Raw genomic sequence first — 22,351 nt, forward strand, 5'->3', positions numbered from 1 at the left:
TTTCTGCTGCTCTCTGCGGTGCGGGAGGGCCGATGGCCAACGCGAGCCACAGTGGGATGAAAAGCAAAGGCCGGCAGCACGCCCACGAGGGTGCGTGTGCTCCAGACCCAGGCTGGGGAAGGGCTGCTCCACGCGTTTTGGGGAACTCCAGCCAATGGTTTCCTCCCCTGGGTGTCATGGGAGGGCTTGGCCAGCGAGCGAGAAAGGGAGGGGAGAGTTTGAAAACAACCCAGCAGGCGCTAAGGGAGGAAGAGAGCTGGGAAGTGACCCGCTCGCCTCTCTTGCAGCACTCTGCTCCAGGTGGAGGGCAGCAGGGGCTCCCAGCGGCTCCCCACGCGGCGTGGCGTGGCACGGTGTGACACGGTGTGACACGGTGTGGCACAGCGTGGCAGAGCTCCTGGTACAGGTAACCTCGCGTGGCAGCTGCGGGCTGCCCACAGATGCTCAGAAGGGCTTTTTTCTTCTGTTTTCTTTTTTTTCTTTTTTCCTAAGAAAACCTGGGTTTGGTCTGAGCGATGCATGGTTTTTTGCCCTCTTGTTTCGAGGGGGATTTGGGAGGTATGTTGGCTATTAATACAGCTGGGGGATGGAGGCAGGGAGGGAGCAAGCAGCTCTCTGCAGCTCAGAGATTTGTGTGTGATTGGCTCTGTCTGTTCAATATTAAGGTTTTGAGGCTGGGAAGGCAAAATGGTGATATCTTTTAGTAGGCTGGTAGATAACAGTGGGAAAATACAAATAATCTTGCATGCACATCAGTCCTTTTTCATGTCACAGTGTCTTAGAAATCTGAAAGTACGGACAGTCAAACATAGACAAGATTTTCAGTGGTTGATAACCGGGGTGCTAATAGAGACGTGCAGCAGAAGAAAGGAAAACCACTCTGTTTTCTTGTCTGGCGGTGTGCTGGTTAGTTCAGGAGCGTTCATCTTCTCTTGATTTAATCACCCTGCTTTTGGGCCTCGTGGAAGTGACCCAGTCCAAAATTTAACCAGAAAAATCCTCCCCCAAATTTTCTGCGGTGCTTTACACCTGGTAGTAGCATTTGCCATGTGTTTTGTGGCATCTTCTCTTGTCACTATTTCAAAATGCTTTTTCTGCCACCTCCTTTCTCCTCTTCCAAGCTCCTCTCCTGCCCTGCTGCAGGGAAAGCCGAATTCCCTGATCTTTGCTAGTGGATAGAAATTATTTTCCAGAATTCTGAGCTGTAGTGGTATGTACTACTCGGTTAGGGTGAAAGAGCAAACTAGAAATTATTTTTTGATTGATGGGGGGAACAACATAGTTTGAGGCTGCTTCTGGGTTGCTTATGAAAAAAAGCCTTGTGTGAGCATGTGAAACTGTCCCAACTTGAAAATGCCTGGAAAAAAAATGCCTGGAACCTGGAGTCTTCAGGAACAAGAAAGATTTTCTTTCTGTCATTTGCCCGACGGGAGCAGCATTTATCATTTATCACTAGAAACACAGCAATCACGCCGCATGCTCGTTTCCCAGATCACTGTTGTTTTGATTCTTAACCCTACTTCTGATGATTCATGTGGAGCCGGGCCAGCAAATGCACTCGGAGCCTCTTACACAAGGGAAGCCTGGCTTTTAACTCCCTCAAAACCACGCCGATTTGGGGCAAAATTCCACCAGAATAATACCTAACAGCCCCATAAAACTCAGCTCATGGGGCATTTATGTAAAAAACAGCGTAAAACCCAGCTGGTAGGGGACGAACTGAGGGGGATTCTCTGTGGGGAGTGAAAAACCTACAGGGCACAAACCCCTCAGCGGGGCGGTGTGGGGGCATGGGTGGATGGGTTGTGAGGCTGCCTCCATGTCAAACCTGCACATGAGGCAGGAAGGTGGAGGTCTGGGGCTGGGTGAGGGTGTAGGACTGTAGGTTGTAGTGGTGTAGGACTGTAGGTGTGCAGGGTGTAGGACTGTGGGGTGTAGTGGTGTAGGACTGTAGGGGTGTAGGTACAGGCCACACAGCCCAGCCGCGGCCCCCTCCCCGCCCGAATGGTTCCGTCCCGCTCCCCCCTCCCCTCATGGTCTCGCCCCCCTCCTCTCCCTTCTGTGCCCAGCGGGCCGAGCCCCCCCCCACCTCCTCACCCGAGTGCGCTGATTGGCCGAGGCGGCGGGCGGGAGCCAGCCAATCAGCGGCGCCGCTCGCAGCCGTGTCGCTGGGGGGAAGAAAACCCAAACAAGCGGGGCCGGGGGGCGGGGCCCGGCCGAGCGGAGCCGAGCGGAGCCGAACCGAGCCGAGCCCGGCCCCGCCCCGCCCCGCCCCTAACGGTCCCGCTCCCGGCTGAGGGCTGAGGGGAGGCGCCCGGCCCGGCGGGCCCCGAGGGGCTCCCGTGAGGTGCGGGGCAGCCTTGCTGTGGGGAGCTGCAGCCAGGGCTCTAATCGACGCCTATTATCCCACCTGAAACCTAAAGTTCTGTTATAAACGACGTCTTTCTCTTAATTGGTGCTGAATTTGGGGGTTTTGTCTGCTTTTTCAAAGAGGTGCAGCGGCTGATGGGATGTCCCGCTGAGAGGGGTGCAGCGCTGCTGGCATAGACCCACCGCACGGCCAGCCCTGAGGAGGAGCTGCTGGATGACTGTGTGAGGTAAACACCAAGCAAACGTGTCTGAATTGAGCAAATGTGAGGCAAAATTCCCTGTTCTGAAGCTGTGGGTAGACCCGTGTGGTGCCAGGGGGTTGGGCTCAACGTGTCCCTTCCAATGCTGGATATTTGTGATGTTCCATGATTAAAAATAGTATGGGGACAAGGAGGATTGTGTACTGCATTAAATTAACTGTTGGGATGGATGTTAGGAAATGACAATGTGGTGGCAGTTTGGTACCGTGCCCTAACCCTTCAGTTCCTTTCCTGTCAGCGCGCTGCCATGAATCATGTGCAGTTGGTAGGTCTGTGGCAGGAAAGTGGGCATAAAAGGGGAAAACCAGGAAAGGAGAAAAGCGGAAGGGAGCGATGCCGTTTGGTGTCACAATCTTGCCACTCAACGGTAAGCTGCTTTCAGGGCAGCAATGGATGAAAAAGAAGAGCGACGGTGTTCTGATGGGACAGGCACGTACTGGTCATAGTCACAGCACTACAAAGCGATCTGTGAGGATCTCGCAGGTTAAAAAAAAAATAGTGCATGGGGAGTTGTGAGGCTGCTTTAATTTTGTGTACGTAAAGGGAAGATGGATGAGCTCGGGAGAGATGAGCTCTTTCACAGTGACCTGTGGTGGTTTGTGGAATAGCAGCTGCTGGGAAAAGAGAGTAACAAAAAAAAAGTGAAATGTTCAAACTTACCCTGTGCTGATTGGCACAGAGACATGTGAAAGTTTGACAGTTGTACATAAACACATACGTTAAAATATAACCACGGTGTCCTTGAGGGGAGGAACAAAAAGTGTCTTGTTTTTTAAGGATTTGTCTGAACTCGATAAACTGGTACCATTTTATCAGTATAGTTCAACCTGAAGAACATTTCTCTTGTGGATGCAATTATTACATTGATATTGCGTGCTTGTGTAGATAACTGCTCTGCAGAGGTGGACGGTCCTAGGTTGATAGAGGTGACTTATCAACTTAAAAAAGCTGCATACAGGGGACTTGTACCCTTAACATAACGGTTTTTATCCTGGTTCCTCCTATATAAGCAGCAGAACTGACAACTGCTAAGACATAAAGGCTTTGATAGATGTGTTTAAGGGTGGTGCTGTCTCATGTTACATCTTCTACCTTCTCAGGAGTTTTTCAGTGGCTGCTGGTAGATAAGTGTAACTTAAACATATTTTGTGGGTGAAGCCTTTATAACTCTGTACTCCTTTCGGATTTAGTCTAGTGCTTTTCTTCACCTGGGCTTCTCCTTTTCCGTTTAGGCCCTGAAGGGAAAGCGTTGAGACTTTACATTTCACAGTCAGTTCTGTTAAGCAACTATGGAAATAGAAAAGGAGCACGTTTATGTTAACACAACAGGTAAGTAATAGATTCAGTACCTTTTACTTTTATTTGCTTAGCTGACCTAAAGTGTTCTCTGTTGTAAATTGTATTGCCTGTTAATTTTTAACACTACTGCTTTAAGAAAAAAACTTCACATATTTACAGAATATGTGGTGAAGTTGTTTTTTTTTTTTTTTTAAAGGGTATTTCGTTCAAGTATATGTTACAATATCCTGCTTGATGTTTATTTTGAAGCTTCTCTGAAAATGATATTTCTCCCATAAGTTAGTAAATAGTGACTTTCGACTCTGTCATGTGATTTTTCAGTAGTGCAGGTGTAAAGGCAGGTGTGAAACTGCCTTGAAATTGACAGCTTGGTCCATATCACAAGCACATTTTATCATGCTTGGTCAAATTAATGTAATTTCATGTTGTTTTTATGTGCCTTCCAGAGATTGTGATGATCTGCACCAACCTTCTTATGTCAATTAGTTTTTGTAGGTTTTGTAATATTTTTTTTTTTTAAATTACATATATGTTATAGATAGTATGCAATGCAGTTGAAGTGGCAGCATTCTGCATATGAACTCTTACTTTAAGCTTGAATTAGTTTGCTGCAGAAGATGCGTTGCTTCTCAGCATTTTAGAATGACGTTTGGATAATGGATGGGAGGCTGTGAGATATCTAAATTGATCTAATTTGGTCAAATGAAACTTGTAGGTAGGTAAGTATTTGCTGAACGTTCTTTTTGTCTAATAGTAGTGCCCATAAAAGCACAGCTTTCAACTATGCCTGCTAGGCTTAATAGCAGGTTAATTAGATCAATTTGGATAACTTTTTAATACGTGGTAAGCAAAGCCTTAAAGTGTATAGGATGCTGTTCCTGCTTGTATATGTGATGTTAAAATGAGACATTGGAAAGATCTACGTCATTTTTTGTGTACTTCTAATGAAAGAGATTTATAAAATTATTCAAAGCTAGTTTAACTTTAATCTGTTTTTTTTCTCAACCTAATTAGGTGACTAACAGTGGAGGGCCAGTAGGTCACAGTATTGTGGAGTAAGAGGCTACAGGTGGTGTTACGTAAAAGTTAAAAGAAAATGTAGTAAGAAATCAGTAATGCAGTATGAAATCCTGAATCTTATGGGTTGGATGTTTCCTGTGGATGATTAAATTTAGACTTGAACCTGAGATTGGGACTGTGTAGAGGCTACACTGTAGTCTCCCCCTTTTTTCCTTAGTAGTCAAAGTCATGATTGACTTGTGTTAATTAAATGTTGACCATTTTCTTTGAAAATGGAGAGAAATAAGTGGTCATTGAAGAGTGTAGATCCTGTATAGCCTGGTTGCAGGTCTGAACTGGAGAAATTCATGGGAGACTGGGCATGGTGCAGAATCTTAATTCAGTTATCTGAGATGAGCTGGTTCTGCTGGCGAGGGCTCCCTGGGGAAGAGAAGGAAGGAAACCTGTTCAGTTTTGCTTTTTTGCCCTCTGCTAGCTTTATGCAAATCTTTCATTGTGGTATTAAAATATTATAAAGCTGAGAGTGCTTGTTGTGGGAATTCTTTTCTGTACGTAATGGATGCTTTTCTTTTTTTAGCTTGCTGCAAGCATAAAGGGAATGCTTTTGTGGGAGTAATGAGTGGAAAGATGAAGCTTATATGGGAATGACTGCATTATTGTTCAGCTATAGCATTCACATCTGTGAGCACTAATATCTAAATGTTGCTTCTTTGATCATGAAGGAGGCAGTTGCATCAGGATTTCTTCATTTTGCAGTGCAGTGTCCTCTTTGATATGAGTAAATACTTTGAGGTTGGAAATATTTTATTAGTGCACTTTGCTTTCAAAACATTTTCATGAGCTTGTTTTGAATTGAAAAAAAAAAATCCTGTTCTGAGAACTGTTGCCAAATGAACGTTTTTAATTAGAATGTATTGGAATGGTAAAGTAATACATTTGGCTACCTTCAAATAGAAGTTTAAAATACTCTTCATGTTCTGGGTTTAGGGCTGCAAACTTTTCTGTAAAGCAGGTTTGGCACAGCTGGAAAAGCAGCTTCTTCTGTGCGCCTCATCAGTGTACATCCTGGGGTTGGGGCCATAGGCTGTGGCTGTGAGACTCTACCAACTGCAGAAAAATAAGAAGGAAGAAGAGGGGGAAGAAAAAATTACAGGGACTTTTGCGCTAAATAAAACATTCTGCTGAACCATAGAGTTCATGTGGGGGAAAGTCTAACTCTCTGCAATACAAGACTTTAATGCACATTTCAAATTTGCATCTAACTTAAGAAAATTGTGACAATCAATGAAATTATTGCACCTTTCAATGCTGTGAGATATTTTTGGATTCTTAAGTTGTGAGAGGGCTTTTTTCATTGTGCAGAGGGTGTTTTAAAAGGAAACAGGTCCTGTTACATATGTTTTTACTGGGGAAAAAAAACATGGTAATTTTTAGAAGACCTACCCCGCAGTAAGGAACAATCCCTAAAGAAGACAGATCATATTGTTTCAAAGTTTGTTACCAACCTCTCCAGATTTTGTATTAAACTGCACTTTTTTCATACCTTTAAAAACAGAAATTAGTGATCTCATTCTTGTATTCTTTAAAGTGTAAATCATTGATTTTTCCAGATGGTGAGCTTTGTTTGAAATTCCTTGAATGAGAGGAATGTTGCTTGATGATGTAGGAAATTAATTTCACTTCGGTGATCATTCTGTTAACATTGCTGAGTTCTTACAAAATTTACTGCACTGGCAGTTCTGTTTGTTTCCAAGTCAGGCGATGAGTGGGTGGGGTGATAACAGGGCACCTAGACCTTCTGTGCTGAGGAATTCTGATAGATTGTTTAACACGGGTGGAGTTCTTTGCGGTTTACCTGTTTATAAATGGTTTATTCATTTGCTGTCTGCCTCTTGACATATGCTCTGTTTAGATTGTGGATGGTATGTGGAGGGGGATAAGGAACGCCTTATTACTGTGATGTGTGGACATATTTAAATCAAACACCACCGCTTGCCTGTTGAATATGAGTGCTATTAAATGCTGTAATCCATTTTAAATGCAGCATTTTGGTATTTTAACATAAAATACTTTAAAACAGTAACAAAATTTCCACTTTGCCTCCTTTTTAAGAACTTGAGAACCTCAGTGATGCTCCATTTTCCGGTGATGAAGAAAATGGTGGGTCTGACGAACGAAAGACTGAAATCAATGGAAATTGGATTCCTGCAACTTCGATTACTGAAGCCAAAATAAACGCTAAAGCCAAGAGACGGTTGAGGAAAAATTCTTCCAGAGATTCTGGGCGAGGAGACTCTGTCAGCGAGAATGGAGAGACACAGAAGACTGGAGTTGTCATTCCAACGAGCCCAAAGGGGAAACTCCTGGATAGGCGGTCCCGGTCCGGAAAGGGAAGGGGTCTGCCAAAGAAAGGTTGGTGTAGCTCAGTGAAAAGATTACTGTGATGATGATTCTGTCAAGAACATAGGGATTTTGTTGTCACTGAGAACCATACTTGTAGCCCACAGTCTATGCAGGCATTTGCTTTTTTAGTTGCTAGGTGGCAATAGGAGCTAGGTGGAATCTTATATCAAAAATTTGTGAGTATCATTAAGTAACTTGTGTCTTTGAGTTAGGTATCTTTTAATAGTAAATTGAAGTAATCTTTTAATAGTAAATTGAATATAAATTTGAACAATTTGGCGTTGAGGCGGTACACAGGACTGTTACTAATGCAAACTGAAAGCATGGCTATATTCAAAAGTACAGTTGTTTCAAACTTCAGCAATTCTTACACAGTTTCATTCATCTAGTGTCTTACTGGAAAGTAATGAAAAGACTGGTTGCTGAAGTGGGAATGTGTCAGAGAGACACTTCTGTCATTTTCAGCAAATATGGCTAGAGTCAGGAGGTGGTCACAAGCACATACTGAGTCAAAGAATGTTGGGTTGAACTGAAATTATTGCATGTAAACTGACTGTCCTTGCTTACTGTCCTCTATTTCGCCAGGTGGAGCAGGTGGTAAAGGAGTTTGGGGAACACCAGGTCAAGTGTATGATGTGGAAGAAGTAGATATTAAGGATCCTAATTACGATGATGACCAGGTAGGGCAAATAATTTCCTTGCACAATGCTTGTTTTGATTTCCTTTATTACTTAAAATTGCTGTGATGCTTATATTAATGAAAGTTTAACCTCACAAGTTATGCGGGTGTTGGACTGGCTGTACTAAATGCTCATTTTTATGTTCAGTAATGGATTGTTGGCTAGCTAAAGGGGTGTGATGTAGGAGTGTGGTAGCGTAACACTATAGATCTTAGACCTAAACTTTCCCTCTGTGTCTGACTAGGCAGCGTGGTTTTCCCAGGTGTGTTCTTTCATTGCTTGTTCCCATGGAGGTGAATGTTGCAACGCTGCTCTAAATTGCAAGCAAGCACCAAGTTAAAAATACCACAGAGATTCTTAAGTTGGGAGTTTAGTCCATGACAGTATCTGTTAGGGATTGTTCTCTTCCTTATATTTCTCTTCCTTATATTTCCAACATACACGTTTCTTGTCTGCTTGGTATTTGTTTAGGATATGTTGTGGAAGATTGTACCTTACAGACATTATCAGGGGAGAAAAATGGAAAGCTCATTGGGCAAATAGTTCTGTATCAAGTTAAATCACTGAGAAAGAGAAACACAGGTTATGGACACAGATTACTGAGGTCTCTGTGATGAATACATTTGTGAGACCATAAGTAAGGTGTGCACAACATCCCCACAGTGATGGAGGAATCCTTTGAGCAGAGGTTGCTGCTCGTAACCATAGCTGCTGAGACGATGCTATCTTGGTATGCAAGAACCTGTTTTCACAATCATTTTTTCCTGCAATTCAACACTGACATCAGCAGACATGGCTATTGAAAACAAACCTGATGGTTTCATAAAATGAAGTTTTATGAAGAATTAATATTCCAAGGAATACCTGCGTGCTTAGCTTTTTGTAAACATAGTCTATTGTGATAGGAAAAATAGGCTTTTGGTCTTCTGCTGGAATTCTTGACCGTGATAGATATTAGTTGGAAACTTCTTTTTTCTTTTAAATATTGCTTTGATCTCTAGTATTGCTCTGAGTATTACTTCTGTAGTCTTTGAGGAACTGAATTATAGTGGAGAACTCTTCAGAACCAGGTTATACAGGAGGCAGCTGCTGTGTGATTCCTTTTTCTCTTTAGGGAATGTCTTCACTCACAAATGTTCTGAAAATGCCTTTCTCTTTCATACTATCACCTGTCTAATCACAAAGTCCCTCCAGGGAAGAGGGAAAACAGGCAGGCTTGTTGTCGTGCTGTCAGGGACAGAAGTGCCATTGCAGGGAAGGCTGCTAGAAGTTAAATCTTCTGTTGCAGCACAGATAACTCAGCTGGGCTTTAACAGCAGTTTCTGTCACCCTCCCTTGAGTACATAGGTACTTGATCTCTGTGTTCGTATGGTGTCAGCAGAAATGCAGTGACAGAGTTTGAACTATTTTCTGTCATTGAACAGTAAATTCAAAATATAAGAAACGTGACATTTAGCCAGCATCATCCACAGTTAAACTGTAGAGACATAATCTGGTGTTTTCTGGTAGAATACTAACTACCGAGACTGTAAAAGCATTAGGGATGTAGAAGGCGTTTTTTGATGCTATTAATGCTGCTGAAGATTTAAGAAGTGAGTACTGTTTACAAAAGGGTTTATGCTTTTGTTTCTTTTGAAATAGGAGAACTGTGTCTACGAAACAGTAGTTCTACCTCTGGATGAAAGAGCATTTGAAAAAACTCTGACACCAATCATACAGGAATATTTCGAACATGGAGATACTAACGAGGTTTCGGTATGTCACGTGCCTTTATTTACTTCAGGGGGCAAACCTGTAGTGCACGAGGGAATCCAACTGCCAGCTGTAAATGAGCGTTGGCAAGAAATGTGCAGTAAAAATAGCTAAGCAGTTCTATTCATTACATAAGCAGAAGCGTACGTGTATGTGTGTATACGTATTTGTTTATAATATATATTTAATATTGAAATGATGAAATGTTAATCTGTTTTGTTTTTCAAATCTTATTCAGGAGATGCTGAAGGATCTAAACCTCGGTGAAATGAAATACAGCGTGCCAGTGCTGGCTGTTTCCTTGGCGTTGGAGGGGAAGGCTAGCCACAGGGAAATGACATCTAAGCTTATCTCCGACCTTTGCGGGACAGTAGTAAGCAAAACTGACGTGGAAAAATCATTTGACAAACTGCTTAAAGACCTACCTGAATTGGTGTTGGATTCTCCCAGGGCACCCCAGGTATATCTGCAAATTTTTGTGGTAGAAGTCAAAACCTTTTCCTTCTAAATTACAGCTAAAATTCATCAAGCAAATTGAAACAAGGCTCTGCATTTTGAAAAACAGCTATAGATCGTCTTGGTATCTGTAATCCCCTATCCAGTTTCCCAGGCTGTGTTTTCTACTTTGAGCTGTCTCATTTAAATAAAATCTTAAAACCAAATACGTTGTAACTTTCTACTTAAGCTGTTTTGAAATTCAAGGTTTATTTAAAAAATGCTTCTTTTTTTTTTTTTTTATAGTTGGTGGGCCAGTTTATAGCTAGAGCTGTTGGAGATGGGATTTTAAGCAGTACTTACATAGATGGCTACAAAGGAACTGTGGATTGCATCCAAGCTCGGTAAGTTCCTTGCTTTCTATAGCAACATTTTTTTCTATTCCACATGCCTAAGAAGAAAATCGTGAATATGAGGCTTCAGGATGAACCATGTGGTTCTGTAATTGCTTTTCTAATTTCAAACTATCAAAAACCCACATCTGCAACAACAAAATCCAGAATTGCTGATGCCAGAGGAGAAATACTGAAAGTGCCTTAAAACTATATTCAATATACTGGAGTTCAACTTGTCAGTTTTTTTGTCTGGCTTACGTTTTGGGGGGGATAACCTGAGCTGAAACTAGACGCGACTATAGAAGGTTGTGTTTTCTACAGAGAAAAGTCTTTAATGTGACTAAAGACTAATAGCATCAGGACAGCTGCTGTAAATATGTTATGAAATATGCAAGTGATCAAGTGTTTTGCCTCACAAAGATTTTAAGTTTGTGTAGTGCCTTCCTAGACTTCCTTTGTGATGTTTCATTTATCAATAAATAGAATTGTTTTCAGTTCCAGGGTGAGAAGTCTGAAGGAGCAATCTCTGAGCAAAGAGGAGCATTTCAGAAACTAGCCATGCATTTTTAATTCTTTCCCCATAAGTATGTTTCAGGCTTGATACTGAGATGCTAAAACTCATACAACTTCTAATGGTGCTTAACTGGAGCTGTCTTTTTTTTTTTCCACTGTTTTTTTCTCAATGAAACAACAAACTTCCCTAGTTCACAACATTTTTGCAACTACATATTTGCCTTCTGAAATGCTGTCTTGGCTTAAATTCCAAAGGTTTCACAATTCTTTAGACAGAAAACATTTCAGTACAAAAGCCACTTTTCAGCATGGAAACAACTCAAGCCTCTTGTTCTGAGATGCACATGCTAACCTGCATTTTTGTTGGAGCCCAGTTCCTCTCTACAAAAGAAACTATTAAATTCTTTCCTATGAGACTGTTTCAGGTTCTGCACTGATGACACAGAAACACTACCATTGCAGGATTGTTCCCTGTTCAGAGCACAGCATAACCGAAAGCGTAAGGGTGGCAGAAAGAGAGCACAGGAAGGGTTCTCTTGCTGGCGTCTTCATCTGGAAGGCCCAATGGAGTTACTAAACCTGACCTTTTCCCAGAGATAGGATCACTTTGGTCAGAGAAGAATGGTGGGGGTGAGGGTGTTGATGCTACAGATGTCTTCTAGAGATTTATTATGAAACTTTACTAAAATTTGAATTTCTCTTTCTAGAGCGGCTCTGGACCGAGCCACTGTGTTGCTGAGTGTGACAAAGGGCGGAAAGCGTATAGACAACGTGTGGGGGTCAGGAGGCGGCCAGCAGTCTGTGAAACACCTTGTTAAAGAGGTAACTCACGTACAAAACTCTTCTCCCCAGAGTTTACTGTTTGTCTAAGCTTACCTTGTTTGGGATGGAGCAAAGAGATGCATACATCCCATAGCAAAATGATGTCTCGAGTGTTGTCTTTTATTTTATTTATTTTTTTATACAAAGTAGGTTTTAAAAACTGATGTAGATCCATTTGTGGATGGAAATGGATGTCTGTAGTGGTCAGTGGGGGGGGGGGGGGAACATACTAGGTAATACTCTTTATTGCAAGATTACACCTATTCTTACTTTAAGCAAAATTTTAAGCACTTAGCTTTTAGGAGTTCACAGTACAAAATGATGAAGTAATAGAGGAGCCAACATGAAACTGGCTAAACTAAACTATCTTTTTGGCATCAGTGATTAAAAGCACTGTAATAACTCAAAAAAGAGGGAGGAGGCAGAAACAGGGAAGCTTGGTGGTCCCTGCTATGAAGCAAGGAGGTTTAAAGGAAGCAGTCACATTGTAATTCCTAGTTTGTGAGTGTAGCAGATGACAGGAGCTCAAGTGAGAAGATAAATTCATGTAGGTATCTTACAAAACAATGTGCTTGCATATCTGTATTACATTATGAGCAGGTATTTGGCTTACTTTGTGTTTCAGGTCTCAATTTAATTACGTTTATAAAAACACTAGCTGCAAGTTTCAGGAACTAACTTGCTGCCAGGTTGATTATGCAGCATGAAAAAAACAGATCATCATCAAAACAGTTGACAGCTTTTAAATCTTGTATCTAATTAGTTTTGTTTTGTTTTAAAATTCAATAGATTGATATGCTGCTGAAAGAGTATTTGCTTTCCGGAGATGTACTGGAAGCTGAACGTTGCCTTCAGGAACTGGAAGTACCCCATTTTCACCATGAACTTGTGTATGAAGTAAGGAGAAATCAGTCCCTTTGAGGATTGCCAGTAAAGCCAACAGATTTTGTTTTGATGTGGGCATGCATATAACGTAACTGGAATTTGAAGCTGAGGTTGCAAGTTCTGATGTTATTTAAATAACTAAATTATTTCATGTCAAGCTAATGGTTTATGTGTTCACTGTGTGTATGTTGTGCAAGAAGTTGCTGGTCCCTCTGGGAATATCCAGAGTTAATTTTTTTTGTTGTGTTTAGATTATTACAGATCTCTGAGAAATAAGAGGTCAGCTTATTTTCTGCTGAGGAATAGTAGCAAAGTCATAGCTTGTATTGGTGTTGACTTGTTTTAGTTCCGTACTACAACAGATTTTAGACATCTGTGTATTCTAATGGGTGTTCCCTATTTTTGTTAAGTTATGAAGCTTTCTCTTTAGGGTGGAATTATTCCTTCTAGTACATCTGTAAAAAGCTTTGAGATGTTTTAGAACCAGACTATATGAGAGAAGGATCTTTGTTTTATGTGGAAGGTGACTGTTCGGAATTGTACTCTTACCTGCCAAACTGGGAGATGGTTGTTCACCAGTAACACCAAACACCCACGAACTGCAACATTTACTTTTCAATAAATTGACTCCTTTTAGAAAATCCTCTTAGGATAGAAAACAGATACCTCTTGGTTGATGGGGTTTGTGGAGACCGGTTAAGTTGTAAATTTTCCTCTAAAGTCCTGGATGCAAAAATCATAGACACAAAATTCATCTGTGCTGCAGCAACCAGATGGGTAGTCATATACCTCTCAAACCAGGAAATATTCTGCACTCTGTCTAGTCCTTTCTGCTTTTTTTTTTCTTTTTCTTTATACCTTTTATCTTTATGCAAATAACTTTTCATCAGTCTTTCTTTTCAAATAATAATATACTGGAATTGTGACTGCTTGTAACGAATGGACCTGTCTCGTCAGAAAATGCACAGTAATGTGTTCATTGCGTTTTGTACTTCATGTGCTTACATGTGTACTTTAACCACTATTTTCTTTTCAGTTAAAATGCTTACATGATTTGTTTTAGGCAATTGTGATGGTTTTGGAGTCAACTGGAGAAAAGACCTTTAAAATGATGCTGGATTTGCTGAAATCTCTCTGGAGATCTTCTGTCATCACTGTGGACCAAATGAAAAGAGTAAGTGTGGCACTTACAGAATACTGGATGAGGTCTTTAAAAATTTGCTTAGTTTTTACCCACTTTTAATAAGTATTTATAGTCCATTGCTGACTCTGCTGCTTTTTTCCTCCCTTCCCTCCACGGTCACTCTGTATCCCATACAGATAATGCCATTATCTCATACAGAAAATGGCATTTTCCTCATACACCTTTCTTGTGTATTGGAGGGAGTACAAAGGGGTTCTGAGCAGCGGTTTTCTCTTCAGCTGTGGGGTACAGAATATCTGAATCTTCACTCTAAGATTTTTCAACTGCTTTTTTATCATTTAATTGCATAAAATCAATCATAGTATGCTGTGATATAGCTACGTGTCTTTAAAATTATTTTTCGTATCCAGTATACTTCATAATCAAGAAGTGTGTTTTCTTCCTTCTGTTACTACCCGTGCAAAAGCAGCCTGGCTATCGCAGAAATCCAGATCGCACAGAATGTATGACTTAAGAAGCTTAAAAATTCAGCTGGTGTATTTATATAGATGGGTAGTTACGTAATACTGTGGTATTGGTTGGTATTATACTTTGCTTTGCCACTAATTTGCAGGTGCTCTGCTTTCAGTTTGTTGAAACTGTCTGAAATTACATAAAAATCATCCTCTGAGTGCAAAAGGGCGTTTTAAAATAATATAATCATTGAATAACCAGATCATTTGCTTTCTTACACTGCAGGGCTACGAACGAGTTTACTGTGAAATCCCTGACATTAACCTGGATGTGCCACACTCCTATTCTGTGCTGGAGCGGTTTGTAGAGGAATGCTTTCAGGCCGGAATCATCTCCAAACCACTGAGAGACCTCTGTCCTTCAAGGTAGATGTTTTACTAGATACTGCTTTTTATCCCCACTGTAGGTAACAGAAAGCAGGATCTTCGTGACCTGAGTGTTAGAGATTGGAACCCAAAACTAGGAAAGACGGAAGAGCAGAAGAGGGTTGGACTGGGAAACGGTTTATTAAAAAGCTGCACTAATACAAAACCTTTTACATGGAGGCTGGAATAAATATTTGAGCAAAGCAGGGCCTCTGCTGAATCCCAGGCACCATGCCTGTCTGCTCTGCAGAGGACAAAGGCCCGCCTCTCCTCTCAGCTTTGCCGATTTCCTGGGCAGAGATCAGCGCATCACTGAGACGCAAGAGTCAGATGTCACAATGATCCATGCAGGCAAAGCTGGAAGAAAAACAAAGCTTGAAAAATAGCTTAAATATACTAAACAGCATTAGCAGAGTTCTAGGATTAGACAACCAATTCTCCTTTTTTGTTCAGAAGGAACCAGGATATTTATGCGGTGTAAGCCCCACGTACCTGATCCTTTACTATCTGCCCATCGTGGGCTTTGTAAGGTGCTTTTTGTTTTGTTAGTGTTTGTTTGAACTGCAGGTCACCAGTATTCTTTTCTCTCCTTACTGCTCAGTTTCATTTCCTGTGGGAAATGTGTGTAAAAATTTAAATTTGGTGTTAAAACCATTACTCACAATTTTGCGCATTGGGAATATTGCTTGTTACATCTTTTCCAGTCCGGGTGTTTCCTTAGGCTTCTTAAAGCATCTTGACAGCTTGCAAAAAATCAGGTTTGGAAGGTTTAGTGACTTCATTGAAAGCAGCCTCCACATGTGGACTTCAGGCTTAATATTGAGTTAGTCTGTATTCCGATACCAACTGTTTTGTGGGCTTGGGGAGTAGGAGGGTTGAAAGTCATCGCTGCAGCAAATGCTTGATTATACTTCAATTCTCACGAATATATTGAGAGGCATTTTTGGCTTATGTACTTCAATTTGGGGTAGAAAAATGCCAATTTTAGGCTTTCAGGCCAGCATCTTTTGCAAGTATGAATTACAAAAATAAATAGAAAAAGGTAAGCAATGCAAATTTTGAAAGGCTTCCCAGAAATGAACTGAGATGTGAGATGCAGATGAATTTTCAGCAGTTGAAGGGTGATTGTCAGCTCTATCTTGCTGAATCTTTTACTCCTTGTATTTGACTCCCAAGATCAAGAGAAGATTCTTCACAGGGATAGATGAGAAAAAGAAATTACACCACTGTAAACTTCCTGAAAATATACTTTGTGCTTTCTTACAGGGGCAGGAAGCGTTTTGTGAGCGAAGGAGATGGAGGCCGGCTTAAACTAGAAAGCTACTGAATGTGGGAACTGACTCCCGAAGCCTGAAGTTTAAAGGGACAAGAGATAGATATCTATATATATACAGACACGCGTGCTTGTTGGTGTGTGTGTATATATGTACGCACATATATTGTATACCAGAATTCTAAGAGTTGCTTAGCACAGTTCATATTTTTTTAAAAACACATCTTTGGGGTACAAATCATTTTTTTTAAAATAGTTTTATAAATTTCAGAAAACTTTTTTTTTTGGCATATAGTAGAACAACTGGCCACTCCGCTGTGGTGGTGCCTTCAAATAAGCTACCTTTTTATAAGTGCCATACGTTGTGACCTAATCATTCCATGTTTGCATCGATGTTTGACTGCCGCTCTTTCTTTCAAGGACAGTGTCTTCGTCATGAAATCACTGGCTTGTACAAAGCTTTATAGAAGGGTCAAGTTAAGCTGCTGTGATCCCATTTTCATTGCTGCTGAAGAAATACTGTGCTTTGGGAGAAAAAAAAAAAAGCTATTTCTTTGTTGTAAAGAGCCCATGGAAACGGAGTTGTTGGGTCATGGGCCAAATTCACCTGTTCTGGGGCAAAACGCAGGTCGGTTTTAGATGTTCCAGCTACCACCTACCAAACCAGTCGAAATGTTTTTTCTATGTAACTGGAAAAGTGAAACGTTCTGGTAAAAACATATTAAAAATATTTTTTGTGAAACTCTGCTTTCTGTCTTCATTTTTAAAGTGAGTTTTTAAAACTGAACTGCTCCCATCTCTGACGGGTTGAGGGTTAAGGCGTACATCTATCACAATACGAGTTAGAAGATGCGAGGGAGAAGTGACTAAGCACTTAAATTACGAGTAACAATTTTAAAAAGTGTTGTTAAAACACTTTTAACACGCCCCCTGCCCCTATCCCCTCCCCCTACCTGGGGCCGGGCGGCTCCCGGCGCTAGCGCTGCGAGCCCGGCGCCCCCCCGGAGGCCCTCCCGGCCGCCTCGGCCGCCGCCCGCTGCAGCTCCTCCAGCTTCTCCAGCGCCACCGACTTGAGGGGCAGCACCTTGGGCTTGCACAGCACCATGGCGGGGACGTCCTCGGTCGAGAGCTGCCCTGGGGAGGGGACAGGCAGGGGGTGAGCGGGCAGCGCGCTGGGGCCGTGCCGAGCCAGGCCATACCCGCCCGCCCCTACCTTGCTTGGGCAGCACCTCGCGGAACGCAGCCTTCCCCTCCGGCATGGCGCCGCCGCCGCCAGGAGAACTACAAATCCCGGCGTGCACCACGCGGCGCTGCGCTCTGCATGTGGGGGCGTCTCCCTCGGTGCATGCTGGGAAATGTAGTCCTTACGGTGCGGGCAGGAATGCCGGCAGCGAGGCCCTGGGGTAGTCCCGCGAGGTTGACCTGGCCGCCTGGGGTGTGTGCGGGTCACCCCGCCCCGCCCGGGCCCTGGTAGTGTTATGGGATGGGCTCCGCGCCCTGCCCGCCCCGGGTTGTGTGGTGAAAGCCTGCTCCCTGCTGACCCGGCCTCGGCAACCATTTGTTTAATTGCACTGAAATGCTGGGAGCGCCCTTCAGCCTCCTCCTCCAGGGGCTGTGGGGAAAAGCACAGATGAACCCAATAAGTCACGAATCAGAACCAAAACGAGTGCCAAACAGCTTTCTGCCACCTGTGCTCTCTGCTCTGTATCGGTGCTGCCAGCCCCGAGCTTCCTGACCCACAGAGCTACCAGCCACGGGGTCCCAGCCCCTCTGGGGTCCGCATTTAACTCCAGCTTCCCTACCACCACCTCCCCGACACTTACACAGAGCCCCTACTCGTACTCTGCTAGGGCTGTTTCCTCCACGGCAACCTGCGGTGGGCAGCTGCTGGCCCCTCAGGTATCCCGCTGCCACCCCACAGCTCCCTCGCTACGTGTGGGGCCCTGCAGCCGCCTCGTTTCCTGCCTTTGTGGAGCCGGCCAAAGACAACACCGCCGGCATGGGCCAGCACGGCCCAGCAGCCCAGTCCGTGCTCTGATTCACTTTATTCCACTCGCAGGTCAAAAGATTGGCATCGCTGAGGCGTTGAAATGGACCTGCTCACTCGGGACATCCTTCGCGGCCCTTTGAAGTGCGCAGGAGCCTTCCCGCTGGTTTCGGTGGGAACGGCCGCCTCCTTTGTCTGCTGTGCTAGTCGGGGTGTGCCAATTAGCGTTCCCCACTGATTGGGAGAGGAAAGGGCAAGGGACTGGAGACAGATTTATGAAGGTTGTGGATGTCTGTAGACCAGGATATTTGACACGGTACGTGCAGTTTGCAGATTAGTAACTTGGTAGGTTTGGGTTTTGTTTTTGTGTTGTTGGGCTTTGCGTGTTTATGTACGTAATTAGTTATTTATTTTGGTTATTTATTTATTTATTATTTTCCAAAGCGACCCTTCTAGCATCTCAGCTGGCTAGAAACGAGTGGAAAAGACAGCCAGTTACGAGTGAAAGTCTTACACTGTGAAGCCAACAGTTACTCCTGTGGTGACAAATACGGCCTGCGGAGCAACAGAAGATGAACTGAAAAGCCAGACGTCGGAATTAAATTGCAAGATGGTTGTTTTGACAGAGACGATGACCTCCTGGAGTCCAGCATTATGTGAGGGTTGGCATTGGTAACAACCAGCTCCCCCCTCAGTCACGTAGGGAATCACTTTCCCAAGACAGTTCTCCTGCCAGCGAGGTTTGTTTGCTTGGTGGCAAGAAACAATGGCCAACTCGGGTTGTTACTTGAATGTTTAGTGACTGAGAAGTGGAATCTGGCTTCATGCTAAATCCATTCTCTTAGCTAGTCAAATGCCAGCTTGGCAGCCTGTCTATAAGCTGATAGCACAGATAGAGGAGTGGCTGGGGGGATTGCTGTCAGCAGTCTCCGGTAAGTCTGCTTTTAAGACACCTCTTTCCATTGGGGAAAAAACACGGTTACCGTCTTCAGGACTGGATGAGAGAGGAGGGGGAGAGGCATGGACATTGTCTGGAGCTTGGTGTTGCCCTTTTCAAGGTGCCTTACAAGCAGTGATGGGCTTAGCTTTGAGTCAGGCCAGCATTCATTCACTACAGCAGTGACAACCACAGTCAGCAGGAGGGGAAAGCATGGCATGTAGGACCTAGTTCTGCTCTTGTTGGAAGAACAACAACACAAGACGTGAGTTTTTCAATTACCCAGTCTTATTCTGCAAAGGGAAGTGCAGTTAGAGGTGGCACCCAGGTGCCTGGGGAACTCGGAGCAGGGCTGTGTGGTGATACCCACATCTCAAGTTGTGCCCTCACTGCGTGTGGCTTTTTAAAGTGCTGAGACTCGGCCTTCAGATCATAGAATCACTCAGGTTGGTTGGAAAAGGCCTTCATTGCCAGTGTGAGAGCACCACCCCAGACAAGGACAACGCACTAGGTTACATCCTCGTTGTACTGATGTCGCAAACAAGTTATTCTTGTACACTGCAGAAAGCCTCACAACCACAAAACCAGCAATAATTTTATAAATGATAAGCTTGTTTTCCTCCTCCTCTTCCCAGATATTCTGAGTACAGCAGGCAGCAGAGATGTGCATTGCTGGAATCCGGAGAGTTTCATAACGTGGCAGCCGCTTGCTGAAAGCCCTGCAGATACAAAACAACACTTATTTTAAGTCTTGAGAAATATCTTCTCTTACCAAGGAGAAGAAAAGAACCCAAAACATGTAGGTGAAGCAATATGGCCGGTTCCATTTGTTTACGAGGCTTGTTTTTTGTCTTTATATATTTTAAATGCTTTTTATTTGTATTCTGTTTTTTGAGCCTTTCAAGTTCATGTTTTCCATTTTTTTTTTTTCATACAACAAGAAAGTCTGGAATTGAGTCCTTTAAAAACAAAACTCCGGTTGAGAGTCCCGTATAGCCATGTAACTCCAGACACAGCGTGTTTAAAAATATCCCTGCTTTCATGAGAATTGCCCATCTCTCAGTGCTAAGTTTAAGTAAGTGCTTTGTTGACAGTTTAAGATGCTTTTAACAACACCTGTCTGTGTTTGCTTTCCAGGCAGATCCCTCTCTTCTTTTCCAAACATTTAGAGCTTGTCTCTCCTCTGCATGTGCTGATGGGGTCAGAAATGCAGTGCACCAGCCTGGCTAACGCGTGTCGAATAATTCATACAAGTGCTTGTGAAAGTACAGGTGTGCAGATTTCATGCCGTTGTCCCCCTAAGGTGCTGAGTGGTACCAGAGGGTACAGAGCCCACCGTCCGGGCAGCAGGGGGAGGGTGGTGCTGCTGTCCCGGGAGCAGAAAGCCTCGGTGACTCCCTGGGGGAACCACAAATGCCTCCAGAGCATGATGTTTAACCCAGTCCTTGATTTTGGGAGGCAGTTGACAGACGAGTGATTTCTTTTGGTTCACTTTGCTGAATGTAACGGCTTTAACTCTGCTGTGTGACGTGGTGCTGTTCCCGAGTTCACCACGAAGGAAACGTCCTCGCTCAGCGTGCAGGTTTGTCTTCCACTGCTGGGCACACACAAGTGCCTGGAAATGCGATATCCAAGGGACACAGAAACAGCTTTTTGGCCGGCTGCTCTTTCTGTTCTCTCTCTAGCCATAACGCCCGGTAAAAGCGGAGCCTTTTGCCTGCCTCACTGCTCCGTAAAAGCCCCGCTCTGGGCTGCCAGGCCCAGGCTGGCACTTCCAGGAGGTTACCGCTCTACTTGTGTGGTTTGAATCGCTTAAGTCTTTGGCCTTGTGCCTTCAAGTGCCAGCAGAGGCATGCTGTAATTGCCCGTAAATGCACCGTCTGTCATATTATTGTTTAATTATTCCAGCTTCTCACTGCCACACACTGCTTAGTGTCTCTCTTGCTATCTTTATTTAATTGAGTGGAAAAAATCCGAGACTTGCGCTTCGCTTACGTCACTTTGTATTTACCCAGCATCACTGGATCCTACTTTGAAGTCCCAGCTTTTGTACGTAGAAGCCAGCCTTCTACGCAGAAAAAAAATAATGTAAATGTCTAAAGCATATGTTAGAGACAGAATCAATATTTTAACACATGGTAAACTCGGGCCATAAATCTCTTAACACAGTCAGATGATTGTATTGTTCTCCTTTCAAACTCTGCTCTGCCCCTTGAGAAACAAGACAGGGAAAGAAAACCATGAATAACCAAGCCCTTGTCCTCACAATGCAGGATTGTTCTTAGCCTGTCACTTTGTCTGTGCCACCTCTTCCTTTTCTGGCTACTAGCTCTCTTTTTTCTTCTCCGCCGAATGCCTTCATCTCCAAGAGCCTTCTTTCCCTAGCCCATCCCTACTGATGGGTTTTAGCTTATTATCAGGATATCAGCTCTGTCCCGGGATCAGCCTGTGTTGACCAGTCTCACTGCCCTCTTCTGACAGTTTCAAACACCTCTCTGCTTCCTCCAAGCCTGCAACAAACCCATTATTAATGTGTGTGTTGAAAAAAGAAATCATCTCGCAGAGATCTCTCCTTGTCCGTATGGTCTATAAAAAAACTTGGCAGCATGTTGACTGCTTTCCTTTCCTCATGCTCCCCGTGTCTGCGACAAATAAACGCATGTCATTTTTCTGGTCCTATTCTCAGTCTTCTGTCTCTGAACCAGAGCAACCTTTTTGTACAGCACCCAGCACACACAATTGGGATCAAGCAACTCTGTGTTACTGCACCAACGGTAAATATTAGGGTTGCTGGCACTCTCCCTGGACTAGTTTTCCTGTCTCTAGGCAAAGGGAGTTTCATGATGTCCTTTTGGAAGATCACCGTGTGCTTGAATAAATCTTGCTTTCAGGACTTTTCTTTTTTTCATAAATCCTCAGCTGAAATTTTCATTCACAGGTGTGCTCCGTACAATGCCTAGCTGCCTGGCAGAGCCAGCGTTGTTTCTGGGGCTGTGCTTTTGGCTTCCCATAACCGTAAGATTACTCATTTCATACTATTTTCTGATTTGTTTTATTTTTCATCCATCTCTTTCCTGCAGGAAAGAGCAATTTATATAATGATTTCACTGTGGAATTGACTTCAGGCTTTACTGCTATTTGTCACCATTCAGGAAATCCATCCCTGGCTCCAGAAGAACACTCAGTCCCTGCTGACAGTCTGGAAGAGGGAGAGAAAATAGATAGCAGAGCTGAAGCTATTAAGACCAACAGGCACATATTTTATTCCAACTCAATTTTCCCTTCCCAAATACCTTTT

At 43.4% G+C, this 22,351-nt stretch overlaps 1 protein-coding gene across 2 annotated transcripts; it reads left to right on the forward strand.

The window, feature by feature from the left end:
* Nucleotides 1–214: 214 nt before the first annotated feature.
* PDCD4 (programmed cell death 4) lies at nucleotides 215–16,871 on the forward strand. Of its 2 annotated transcripts, none has more exons than XM_005014472.6 (13): nucleotides 215–406; nucleotides 2,492–2,597; nucleotides 3,863–3,959; nucleotides 7,062–7,361; nucleotides 7,938–8,032; nucleotides 9,674–9,787; nucleotides 10,023–10,244; nucleotides 10,526–10,623; nucleotides 11,835–11,949; nucleotides 12,739–12,846; nucleotides 13,898–14,008; nucleotides 14,717–14,856; nucleotides 16,123–16,871. In XM_005014472.6, exons 3-13 carry the CDS (start codon nucleotides 3,920–3,922, stop codon nucleotides 16,181–16,183), a joined length of 1,404 nt encoding a protein of 467 aa, XP_005014529.1. In that variant the 5' UTR covers nucleotides 215–406; nucleotides 2,492–2,597; nucleotides 3,863–3,919; the 3' UTR covers nucleotides 16,184–16,871. The 2 variants fall into 2 exon arrangements, with proteins under 2 accessions (XP_005014529.1, XP_027316285.1); XM_027460484.3 differs by lacking the exon at nucleotides 215–406 and adding an exon at nucleotides 2,199–2,347.
* The last annotated feature ends 5,480 nt before the right edge of the window (nucleotides 16,872–22,351 follow it).

Source organism: Anas platyrhynchos, chromosome 6 (genome assembly GCF_047663525.1).
Source record: "Anas platyrhynchos isolate ZD024472 breed Pekin duck chromosome 6, IASCAAS_PekinDuck_T2T, whole genome shotgun sequence".
NCBI lineage: Eukaryota > Metazoa > Chordata > Aves > Anseriformes > Anatidae > Anas > Anas platyrhynchos.

Coding starts and splice junctions, on each gene's coding strand:
- PDCD4 (XM_005014472.6), top strand. CDS start 3,920: ATGGAAATAGAAAAGGAGCACGTTTATGTTAACACAACAG. Junction 9,788..10,022: donor GAGATACTAACGAGGTTTCG/GTATGTCACGTG, acceptor AATCTTATTCAG/GAGATGCTGAAGGATCTAAA. Junction 11,950..12,738: donor TGAAACACCTTGTTAAAGAG/GTAACTCACGTA, acceptor AAAATTCAATAG/ATTGATATGCTGCTGAAAGA.